We start from the raw sequence: 12,566 nt of genomic DNA, 5'->3' as shown, positions 1-12,566 counted from the left end.
GAGAGACGTTCTTCTGTTCAGGAACAATGACAGAGAGACAGTGAGTCAGTTTCTGCCATTACTGCAGAACAGACTGTTACACCATCAGTTCCCTGCTTACGTAACTTTGACACGGGAGCTTCTGGTCAGTGTTGGATACTCGTTTCACTCTGTGTTTAACACCGTCTGAAATGCAGGTTACTTTACAGTAATTCCGCTCGACTTATCTGTGGGCGCTGCTCTGTCCCATGGTCAGTTGTTGCTACATGAAATGTAGTTAACTATCTAATCTACTATATATATCCACCTTGACTTGGAGGCATGTAGTACCACTTTTTTGTTGATGAATGAATCCAGTTAGGTTTATTTGGTCCGAGTTTAAAGTCTCTACGGGTAGGATTTAAACATATCTTTGACAACTAGAAGTAAAATAGACTAGAATTTGTCTGTGAAAACATGAATGCTTCACACACATCTTCACCCAGGCAGCACAGAATATCTACGCAATCAGCAGTTTCAAGGACACCCAAAATCAGAGTCACCAGTTTAGTATCTGACCAAATGCCTCCCCTTCTGTTCCTGAGATATAATGTTGTGCAGTGGACAGAAATGTTTCTGCAGAACATTATTATGTGACAGTGAAGTTGACCTTTCACCTTTTGGATGTAAAATGTCATCACTTCATCATAATTAATCACTTTGTCATACTTAGCATACAAATTCTTGAGTTATGGCCAAGAAACGTTTTGTGAGGTCAAAGTGACCTTTAATCTTCCACCATCAAATTCTTATCAGTTCATCGCTGAGTCCAAGTGGACATTTGTGCCAAATTTGAAGAAATTCCCTCAAGATATTATGTTCATAAGAACAGGACATACATACATAGGGACACATGTGGTCATAGCTATGCCTGCACAGAGGCATGAAAACACACTGTCAATGCACACCGAAGTGTAACACATGCACCACCAGGACTGCCTGATTTTTCTAGAAACATGAACTTGCTCCACTGGAATAAAGGTATAATTAAAACAATGAATAAATAAATAAATAAACCATGCATAGCAATTTTTGAACACAGGAGAGGCAGGAGAGGTGGAGTCATGAATCCACAAAACTAAATGTTACTACAATACAAACATTTTTACTTTTATGTGGTTCTGCTTTCTGTTAACATGCAAAAGAAGGTGGCAGCTGTCAAAGAATAGTGAAAACTAGAATGCAACTGCAGCATACCAGCCATGTACTCACCTCCACACACACACACACACACACACACACACACACACACACACACACACACACACACACACACACACAATCATACATAACCCTAAAACCCAGCTCTACTCTATTCTGCACCCACACACACTTTTGTAGGGCACTGTGTGCATGCTTTACTCATTGTATAAAGTTCAAAGCACATACACATACACACATGCACACACACACACACACACACACACATTCACAAGCACAGCTCTTGATGCAGTGAGAGGAAATTTACAACTCCTGTTTTTTTGTATTCCGAGAGGACATTTCATTTCAGCTGAACAGAGCAGCGCAAATAAATAAAGGTTACATAAAAAAGCCAATCTAATCACAACGCAAGCAGCGCTCTGCTCCAGCAGCCCTTAAACAGCAGCCGTAACAGCAGCAGGCAAGCTCGGAACAAAGTTCATTTAAGTTTCCAAACTTCTGTTTGGCCTCTTTGTGTTATTGGGACCAAAAGAGAAATAGGGGGATTGGTGGCAAGACTTTTTTATATAAGATAAATATATATACAGTAACTGTTCAGCTTGTTCTTTCCCCCTGAGGCTAAAAGTGCAATGGCTTAGTTCCAATACTTTATATTACAGTGACTGTTTTCTTCCCTCACTGAGACCCAGGACAGTTAGGCCTGATACTGAGACATTTACTGTATATTCACCTTCCCCTCATGCCATGTAATAGCCTGGTATGTTTGGTGAATTTCATGCATGTTTCGAGACCTTATAGCAGCACCGACATTACTCAACACCATTTGCTTTTGACTGACAAAGTGCTGTTACTTTACTACACACAGATTTGCAACCTCAAGAACTACATGTCCTTGGAGGCTCACAATGTTTTTTTAACAGTGGCTGAACAGTTTAACACTGTTTGGATGAAGCGTTAGATCATTTTTGTTTCCAGAAACAGTCCCGAAATTGGCATCACCAAACCCGCCAGACTGGAATACTGGCGTGGATAGAGCCAGCAAATTTTCACATCTTACTCTGTGAATTGCAGGTTTATTTCGACCAAACTAGAGTTGGTGATCGTTAAAACAGTGAAAAGATGATCCAAGATGGGTTCTGTGAACTTGTATTTTTTCTGTCAAATTTGAATGCAGCGTGTTTCTTGATTATAAAATTAGTTTTTTATCTAAATGGAGTCCTTTGGGTTCGATAATAAACTGATTTGATAAATCTGATTTTTACTAAAAGGATCTTACTCTTAAACAAAAATGTCTATCTCTGTAGGAATCCTTTCAATAACGTCAAACACCTATTATAACGATCTGACTGTCAGCCTGTGAGCTCGTCTCATTCTTACTTTCACAAGAATAGGAAGGATGCAAGGTAACATTGACCTTTGACCACCCAAATCTAATCATTTCATCTTGAGTCCAAATAAATGTTTGTGCCAAATTTGAAGAAATTTCCTCAGGGTATTCTTGAGATATTGCATTCACAAGAATCAGACCTACAATGTCACAGTGACCTCGATCTTTGACCTATAACCAACAAAATCTCCATCAGGTCATTGAATCCAGGCGGACATTTGCGCCATAGAAATTCCCTCAAGGTGGTCTTAAGATATTCCGTACACACGTATGATGGACAGACGTATGGACGTACGCACACATACGGATAACCCGAAAACATAGGCCCTCTGGCCACAGCTATTGCCAGCGCAGAATGTTGATCCCTTTAGGGACTTAGACACAAAGACATGGGATAATATGATCCAAGTTGAAAAAAAATAAAACCTTTAACTATGGATTTTTAAATTAAATGAAAGTACTTTTATGCCTTTTGTTCACAAGCTAATTGTTCCAAATATCAGAGGGTCTAATAACAAGCTATTGCATACATAAACTTAACATACATATCCATTTATAATCAATTCAGTTTAATTTGAAGATTCTCTTGAAATATGTGTCACATGACACCATCACATAATGACACCGTCCTCATGAAGCCATACCATCTACACACTGGACTCAGCTCCTTTTATTGCACAACTTTCATACGACCTTTATTATGAAACAGGCAGGCTGAGCCTCAGTCATTTACACTGACCTATAGCATTAAGTGACTGCACTGAGGTATGAAGATATGCTCTGTTCCTATATATTATTTACATGGATCCCATCAGCTCAGAGATACAGCATCAAAGTGGACCCAAACTTTAAATGGCCTCCCGGGAGCATAACTTTGTAACACAGTGAAGAGGAGATAGGCCACTTTCCAAATTTCTTTTTTACCATAGTCTCTCTTTGTTCTTTACCAGTGACAAGAGGAGATGGGCTCGTTTCCAATACTTTCCCATTAGGCCAGGTCCAGTATTGAATAAAAAAGGGCAAAACCCTCCCATTTATAATACCGTCATGTTCAAGTCACATTCTCCTCATGACCTTCCTTTATCTTTAATGCCACTGTAGCTACCAGCAGCATACTGTGTGTGTTTGGCTTTCACATACTGTGACAGCACACTACAAAATCTAATGTATAGAGGTGAAATTAAAGACAGAAAGCACCCAGAGTGAAGGTAAATATACACTCAATGATGAGAAAGATGAAGATTAGAAGTGACGGTACAGCTGATACACTGATTTTTATACATGGAGCTATCACAATATTTTGTATGTATCTACTGACACGAGTTGACTTAAATTCTTTACTTAAATCCCAACATCTTTTCTTAGGATTTCTCTCCTACCTTCATGACGATGAAGAGGACCAGGGTGACGAAGACGTTGACCTGCGGGTGTTTCCAGGCCTGAGAGTGTCCGATGTAGTCAAACTCCTCAGCGATGCCCTGTTTGGCCCACGTCCTGTTGTCCAGTAATGTCACCAGAGATTCCTTCTGGGTCAGCTAAAAGGCACAGCAAGTGAAATTATCAACATATGCAAACATAGGTAGGCAAATACCCAAATCCTAGGTTAGTGCAGGAATGCCCTAATCTCCCCATGAGTTGCTAGTACTCGTTGCCTTCAATGGTTGGATTGGTTAAGTTTAGGCAAGAGGAGCGTAACTGTTAAGGGTTTGGGTACAAATGCTAGGGTAAACCATTTTATTTTTTTTTTTAAAAAATAAAATGGTTAAATTAAATTTTAAATTTTTTTTCTTTCAGTTGTTATTTTACTTGAGAATATACATTAATTCACTCAATTGATAGGTTTTTATTGCCTTCTTGAAGAGAAAACAACACGCAGTGAAAGTGCAAATTTCAGCTCAACTGGAGACATGAAGTGACACGCCATCACTAATTACCATCTGTCCCTTCCTAAACAGCACTATAACATTGTCCCAAGTTAGTCTGTCCCGAGTTTGAAAGAGACACTGAATAAGTAAGAGATATAAAAAGAGAAGAAACCACTGAGAAGATTTACTAGATAATTTTTTCCGTATGTGACAACTGTACGCGAGATGAATTTTGTTTTTATAACTCTCCTTTTCATATTTAACTAAGGCTATACATCAGGCATATTTAAGGGCGAGTTTGCATTCAGTGACTGGCCCCATAAGATGTATCTTTTCAGCCCATACCCACTTGTCACCCAGGTAACCCTAGCAACACCCAAGTGGGGCCCACTTGAGTAAAGAAGTTGACTCTGATGAAGCTCACAAGCCGAAACTTGTTAGTCTTGCAATAAAGTTGTCCTTAACGCAAGTGTTGCTGAAGCTTTAACTTCTTTCTATTAATTTGTCATTCATGCACACTTTTGTAGTAAGTGAAGTTGTGCCAAAAACCCTACCCCTACCTTCACAGCCCACTTTGGTAAACCCACCCATATGGGCAATTGGCATAGAGCTATTACCAAACCCTTGGACAATCCTATTTATGGAGCATTTCACAGCCCAATTACTTCTCACGTACAAATGTTGGCTGGGAGTAAATGAGTCAGATGTAGCCGCTGCTCAGCCACCACTTCACCCGCATCCAAATATGCTCACTTCTGGTTTCCAAAAATCCAAGATGGCGGCAGGCAATATGAAAAACTTAAGACTACATAATGGGAGTCAAAAATGGATGATGCCACAGTGGCAACGTCCATTATTTCATACAGTCTATGCATGAAGGTGGAACCTTTAAGAGGTGTATTTTTGTTTACTTCACTTAAAAGTTCAGGGTTGATTTACTCTGTGTGGCATTCGGTTTTAAGAGTTTTATAACTCTGACTCTCCGTTGTGAAAACAGATCCAAATCTAATTTAAAACACTGCAATCCACAGAGAGTAGAGCTGCCTAATGGCCCACCATTACTTCAGATTCATGTACAAGTATTATATGCTGAGCAAGGTGCTCCAAAACGTAAGTGAACCTTGGACTCTTCTCTATCCAGGAAGCGTGTGGTTAATATAAGCTTTTCTCTTATATTCTATACTTGTAACCGCCTGCTGATATGGAATCACATTTACCTCTGACAGATTCTCTGGATCTGAAAAGACTCTAAAATGTGACTTTATATAGAATTTTCACCTTTCTTCTGAGCTTAAATCGCACCAACTCGTCTTTGCATCCAACTTGAGATGTTGATGTAAATATTTCTACTTGGAAATAAAAATACTTCAAAGTGTGTAGCCTGACAGACCGGGTAGATGGTGTGCTGGAAGTGTCTTAAAAGACGTCACTGAAGATTTAAGATAGCAGCCAGGGAGTGTAAGGCGACAAATTATCTGTCACCGTTTAAAAGCCCGGATAGCTGGAGACACTGGCGGTGATAATGTCGCCCACTGCCAGAGAAATGATGACTGAGGAGTATAAGAGCAAGACAGAGGGATTTAAGATACAGAATTCTGAGTGAGTGTGCTCCCCGGAGATGGGCTTTAGGAGGAGAGGGTCAGTGTAGGCAGATTTAGGGCTTCAGAAGCCTGACTCACTCGCTCATTAGGAACCAACACTCAGAAATGGTGTGTGTGTCAGATTGCAATGGTGTGTGTCTGTGTGTGTGCCCGAGGATGCAGAGAATATTCCTTTTCTAATTCTGATAATAAGACAGATGAAGAGAGTGAAATTGGAGAGAACACACACACACACACACACACACACACACACACACACACACACACACAGATATGAGTCATCCCAGGAGGAAAGGACAGGATGCTCATCCAACTCTCCCCGTGCACACAGATGATGCACATGAACACACATTTGAACCTGCTTTGTGGTCATTAAAAACAATCGCACACGGACCTTAATGTTACGCAGTCTGTTATGAAACAAAATAATGATCTGAAATGCTTCAAAAACAAAGCTGAGTAAAAATGTTTAAAAAAAAGAAAATTACATGAAAGTCAGCTAAAAAGAGAAAAAAAACTAGAATTTTAGACACATTAAAAAAAATTAAAAATAAAGTTTTCTAGTCATATCCCTTGTTTTTTTGATCATTTTCTAATAATAATGGTACTGTGTTATTAATCTAAGTTAGCTGAACTATGCTAGCTTTCGGTGTTCTGCGGTGCACACATGGATATTACTGGGTGGCAAAATGTGATGTTAAAGTGGGGCCCAGACATTGATGAGTGTATTTTTGTCCAAATACAAACTTTAGCTGACATTCAGACAAACTCAAGCCTGTGATAACATTACTACAATTTTAGTGCTTGAGCATCACTTCGAAGGCCTCTCAGCGATAATGTAGTCATGCTGTTGCGTTGTCGACTATAGTGTAAACACAGCATAGCAAGCAGAGTGTACACGCTCTGTAAAGTCATTTCTTCAGGCTCATCACACTATCTGAATAAAGAGCTATTTTAATAGCAAGAAAATACTGTGTCACTCTGACTTTACAACAGGTTTTTGTTGTTTAATTGTGTCTCAAACAGTATTTTGCCAACAATGCACCTCACCACACATTATTTTAAGACCTACGCGCTCATGGGCGCAAGTACATCTGCTACTTACACAACGTGGGAGCTGGCTGTGAAAATGAGAACTGCATCGCTCTGAAAGTAGCAATGTTAGTTGCGCAGTGCTGTGTGCTACTTTGCGCTGCATGTTAGATACAGCCCATTATGTTTTGGTGCAGTCATTACAGATAACAAAAGCTTTCTTCCACACTGCTGATTTACAGTAATGGCTGCAGTGCAGTGTGTACAAAAAATAATGGCATGTGCTGAGTGCGTGTGCAGAACCTACCTTGCCAGCCATAAACTGTCCAAAGCCAGGGGGAAATGTTAGAGTGGAAACAAGCAAAGTGACCAGCGCTGGATACAGAAGCCGTCTGAGAAGAGAGAGTAAAATATACAAAAAACAATCAGTATCATATCTTATAAAAGTAATTTTAGCACACAAGTAAATATAGTGAAGTAAGACGTGCAGTGCTGAGGCGGAGAGAATTGGTACGAAGCTCAGATCTTCTCTGTCCACACTACTAGCAAGGAAATTGCTGCTACAATTTTGGAAATCTGAGAAGCTCCCAACATTTGATATGTGACTGAAGGAATTAGCAAATGTCGCACATTTGGAGAAAATAAGATTAACTGTGTCAAACAGGAAGAAACTCTGTCAGAAACTCTGGCAACTGGTCATTAATCTGATCTGAAAATTGAAGTGAATGGTTAACGCTCTAACAGGTGAATTGTATCACTGTATCATATTTCAATAACCTGCAACTCGTGATGACGTATGTATTTTTTTTCTTTACCGTATTACCACCAATGTTTTATCTTCGTTTGTTGGATTTGTCTTCTTTTTCTGCTTATGCAATTCTTATGTTTTTATTGTTTTTATTTATTTATTTATTTATTTGTTGTTGTTGTTTTGCTGTTGTTATTTGTGTTTTATTGTATTCTTATGTTGCTCTACAAAATCAATACATAGATGTTTTTTTTAAAGGTGAACAGTACTTGAGAAAATGTTTCTTTCCAAAACTTGTTAAACTCACTTTTTCATGAGGAATCTGTTGATGGCCTTCTGTTTCCTGATGAACTGCACAATCAGTCGGTTCAGGTAGACAAACAAAGCCCCACCGAAACCACTGGCAATACTGCAGAGAGCGCGCACACACACACAGACACACACACACACACACGGCAGGAGAAAGAGTTAGAGACATTCTTCAACTTGTCTTGAAAATTAATTCTGTGTGATCAAATTGAAACTGAATGGAATAAATTAGTCCAAGCTTAAAGAAACCAAAGCATTAATGATATAATCTCTAAAATAATCATGTCCCCAGCATATTTGGCTACAATAAAAAAAAATGTTAGTGTAATGAGTCTCTACTACACTGGAGGCGGATGTCAGTGATACTGAACCGTAGGTGCAAATAATGCAACTGAATCATATTTATAGTGGATACAATCCACATACTGTATGAGACATACTGTTATGTAAATTTAAAGGAGGAACAAGAGCATCTACAAAACACGTAGGAGGGGCACAGTAAGCTGTAGATGCAGAAAATAAACAACAGAGAAAAAACAAAGATGAACGTTAAAGGGTAAACATACTAGCGATGAAAAATGAACAGGGAATTACAACAGAGAGAGGGAGAAGGAGAGAGCACACAGTGAGATGGGGATGTGTGGGGGAGTCAAAGCACAAGAAGAGGTTTACATAAGCACACATTTAAAAGCACTGTGGGAGTCCTCTTTATGACAGTAAGAGGGAAAGAAAGGAGGGAGAGGTAGGGAGAGAAAGAATAGACTCAGACGGCTACACAGACAACCTAATGCTTATAAATTTATCTTGCTGCATTATTAATTCCGTCAAATACCTCTGAATAAATAATGAACGGGATGATGAGGGAGTCTTTGCCCCCGTGGTGCAGCTGAGGAAAACACGGCATGTGTTCTTTGTGGTTGTTCCCTTAAAAGGACTCTGTGTACCAATGTCTCAATCCCTGTTTGGGTTTATGGTCAGGACCAGAATGAGGGTTAGGGTGCTATACGAGGTCAAGCAGGTTTAGGGGTCTGGTGAGGCAAAGGTGCTTCAGATAGACTTGGTGAGGAAACCAAAGAACTGCATTAGCGTCAAACTCTGGTGCTGAAAAATGAAGCTGACATGAAAATGTCAAAAACTGCAGTTCCACTAATGGCCACTTGAGACTGGCTCTGGAAGTGAGTCAATCCCCATAGACCCCCATGTTAAACAGCCTGGGACACAAATGCTTTTGGTCTCCATCGCTAATTTCCTCATTCATGACAACTGTGCAGGGGACGATTTTCTATAGACCTCACTTATTCACATTCTGTTAAGACTTAGAGTTATGCATAATTACGGGTGCTTTCTGTGACAGGCTGTCTGCTAATAGTGTCCTCGGCCTTTCAGTCAGATCTACACCTCGCATCAAAGTGTAAAGCCTTTCGCCCAAATATAGTCACTTCTGGCTGCAAAAAAACAAGATGGTGACTGTAGAAAACTCCCTATTATCAATTGAGGAGTCAGTTTCCCTGCAGCCAACTCGAGGCTTCAAAACAGGAGTCCACAAACCAGTAGGTCACATCATGGTAGCTACACCCATTATCTTTACAGTCTTTGATCTGTCCCCCTAGTTTTGGTGTGTTACTGTGACCATTTTGAAATGCTTCCCATGTGTTTAAAACTCCAACCGTCACATATGACGTTTTGTGAGTCGCAGGAAAACAGCCGACTCTGTCCTCCAAGTATGAGGATGTGCTGAGAGCACAAGAAAGCTGTTTACGAAAACCATTACAAATGTTTTGCAGGGAAGGAAGGAAAGGCATTCAACATGCTCGTCAGACCTCAGGGACACCCACAATGTGTTTTAGTAAGAAACATTGAATGTAAACATCTGTTTGTTTATATAAAAACCTCCACAGGGAACCTTTAAGGTCAACTTTTTCTCAAACATAAAATAAATTTGCTGCAACAACAACAACAAACAATACAACACGACGCAACAGGGCGATCTTGAAAATGCCCACTGGAGTGTGATGTGATGGCTGTCGTTAAATGCTCCTCACACCTTTAGTGAAATATGCATTAACACATATACTTATATAATCACTGCACTGCATGTATTTGCATGTATTTGCAGGAATCAGGTTGTGTTTCGGCCTCCTTGTGTTTCAGTGATTCTCACTTCTGAGGCCTAAAGGTGTAAACAGTAAGCAGAATAGTGTGCGACTCTTGAAAGACGTGCCCTTGGCAGCATGAGGCACAGCGCTAACTCTTTCTGGCCTAGTTGACTGAGACACTGACCGACTTTCCTCGCTTGACAGCTATTGGCAGAGGAAGATGAAACTACATGGATGCACCGGCACACTGTCTCGTCCTCACAAGCACACACATAGCATACTAAAACTGGGGCTACAGTGGTCACTGATGCAACAGTGGATGTTAACACCTCTGGACCAAAAAATAAAGAGGCAAAAGATGAGGAGCAAAAGCTGAGAAAGAAACAATGGAGGGATTTTCTTCTTTTGGGCCTACACAGAGTTACACATACGCGTGCACTTTCATCTGAGAGAGAGTGAGTGCCGCTTCCATCTCTCCACCTGCTTCTTTCCAGGAGCTCTTGGTCTCGTTCACAGCTATGCAGGAGCCCTCAGGCTACGGCTGATAAAATAAGACATCCCTCAGTGCACTAGCAACTGTTGCCGGCTGAATTATCCATGTTAGGTGGCTCCTGCAGTCTACCCTGAAGTAACACCTTCACAAGCCACAGCGAGCGCAGCTCCTGAATAATGTCTGAATCCACACTGTAGTCGAGGTAAATGGAATACCTGTCGGAACAGCCAGATATGCAAAACAACGAGTCAGAGTTTGAATTTATTTGAAGTTTCTGTGGACTTTTACAGCAAACCAAATCTGCGCTCATTTTAGTGTGTGTTGGCAAAAGTTAGTTTTCACCACTTTCTAGTAAGATATTTATAAACGGCCTTTTAAAATGTAAATTAATGGTTAAAAATCTTTAATTAGAATTAGGTCATCACAGTTGTTTGCCCCTGTGCTTTAGTTAAGTTGCAATTACTATTTACAAAAATATCTGTGAAAACATGAATGCTTCACACATATCTTTGACCCGGCAGCGAAAAATATCTAAACAATTAGCACAGTTTTTTTTCAAGATTAGTGTCACCAATCCAGCGTCCGACAAAACGTCTCTGCTTCTGTTCCTGAGTTATGACGTTGAGTAATGATTGGAAGTGTTTTTGCAGAGGTAAAGTTGAATTTTGACCCTTTGAATATAAAATACTGTTACTTTCTCATTGTTTCCTATGAGACGTGCGTAATTTTGTCATTATTACCCCTAAATTCCACCAGGTCTGTCAGCGTAGCATTAGCCACGGCACAGCCTCCACAGCCGATCACGAGCTCGAGACAATGTTCGAGATTCCACCGGGGCCAACTCTGAGCGTCTCAGCAGCGTCCCAGATGCTGTTTGGCGCTTTGCTCCGCCAAAAATACGCGGCAAGTCTGTTTTTACTGGAGACTGACGGCAGCTGTGTCAAGCCACACAGAGCAGATTGTACTAGGCAGGAAGTCAAGCAACTGTGCAGGTAGTCAATTTTCAAAATAAGACGTCCTGCACAGACTCGGGATCATGTTTCACTCAACTAACGTTATATCAACACTATCTGCTCCTTCTCCTTCCACCAGCTGTCTGTATTTTGTCCACTTACTGTACATGAAAAAAACACAGAAGGCAGATAATAATTATGAACAGCACTGTATTTTTTTTTTTTTTTTTTACCAAGACACGGTTAAAAAAAATCTCCTTCTGTATTTATTTTTATACTGATATTTATTACATACTTCTGCCCATATGTCTTTGTAAAACTGACCATTACCAGTCAGGACTCACCCAATGACGGCGAAGGCAGGAAGCTCCTGGAGGTCAAAGGGAAAGTCGAGCCGGAAGCGGGTTTTAAAAAGGGCTGTGATGGTCTCTGGAGAATATAAAATAAAAAAAGAGTCAGAAAAGAGACAGGCCACTGCCAAAACAACTATCCAAATCATAAGACAAGGTCCAAGTCAAATTCTAGGCTCTTGCAATCCGTTGCAATGGACAGTGCAAGTGTTCCAGCAGTCAAAGCTCTGTCCCTAATGGGAGGTAAGGAGTAGGAAGTAAACAAAAAGTTCAGCTTATTGCAGAGGTGCTGACCACAACTCCCAAACTAACTCAGCCAGACCATAGACTTGTAACCACAGTAAGAGTTGTCAAAAACTTGGGCTAACAACGAAGTGGAAATCCTAGAGAAGCCATTTGATTGGCTACAAGTTTGAGAAGCTGCTTCTGGAAACTGAAACTTAGTTTTTACACAAACTTGATCTTTGGGGTTGTTTGCTGGTGGGAAGGCCTGAATTTTGCTCGATGAGAGAGGCGCGCAGCCGCACATGATTACAGAGCACATCTGTCAAAT

At 40.4% G+C, this 12,566-nt stretch overlaps 1 protein-coding gene across 7 annotated transcripts in view; it reads right to left on the bottom strand.

Annotated features, from left to right (window-relative positions):
- The window catches only part of LOC121942956 (chloride channel protein 2), a 169,437-nt gene that overhangs the window by 61,780 nt on the left and 95,091 nt on the right, over positions 1-12,566 (bottom strand). For all 7 annotated transcript variants that reach the window (XM_088078573.1, XM_088078574.1, XM_088078576.1 and 4 more), the window contains 4 exons: positions 12,008-12,092; positions 8,120-8,221; positions 7,372-7,456; positions 3,946-4,101 (listed from right to left, as the gene is read on the bottom strand). In XM_088078573.1, the coding sequence (XP_087934699.1) occupies positions 3,946-4,101; positions 7,372-7,456; positions 8,120-8,221; positions 12,008-12,092 (428 nt within the window). The remainder of the gene's footprint in view (positions 1-3,945; positions 4,102-7,371; positions 7,457-8,119; positions 8,222-12,007; positions 12,093-12,566) is intronic.

The sequence above is a fragment of the Plectropomus leopardus genome, chromosome 6 (assembly GCF_026936395.1).
Source record: "Plectropomus leopardus strain MGB_pleo_1.0 chromosome 6, ASM2693639v1, whole genome shotgun sequence".
In the NCBI taxonomy this organism is placed as follows: Eukaryota; Metazoa; Chordata; class Actinopteri; order Perciformes; family Serranidae; genus Plectropomus; species Plectropomus leopardus.
The sequence above is the reverse complement of the archived record's forward strand: the minus strand, read 5'-3'. Positions and strand labels throughout refer to the sequence as shown.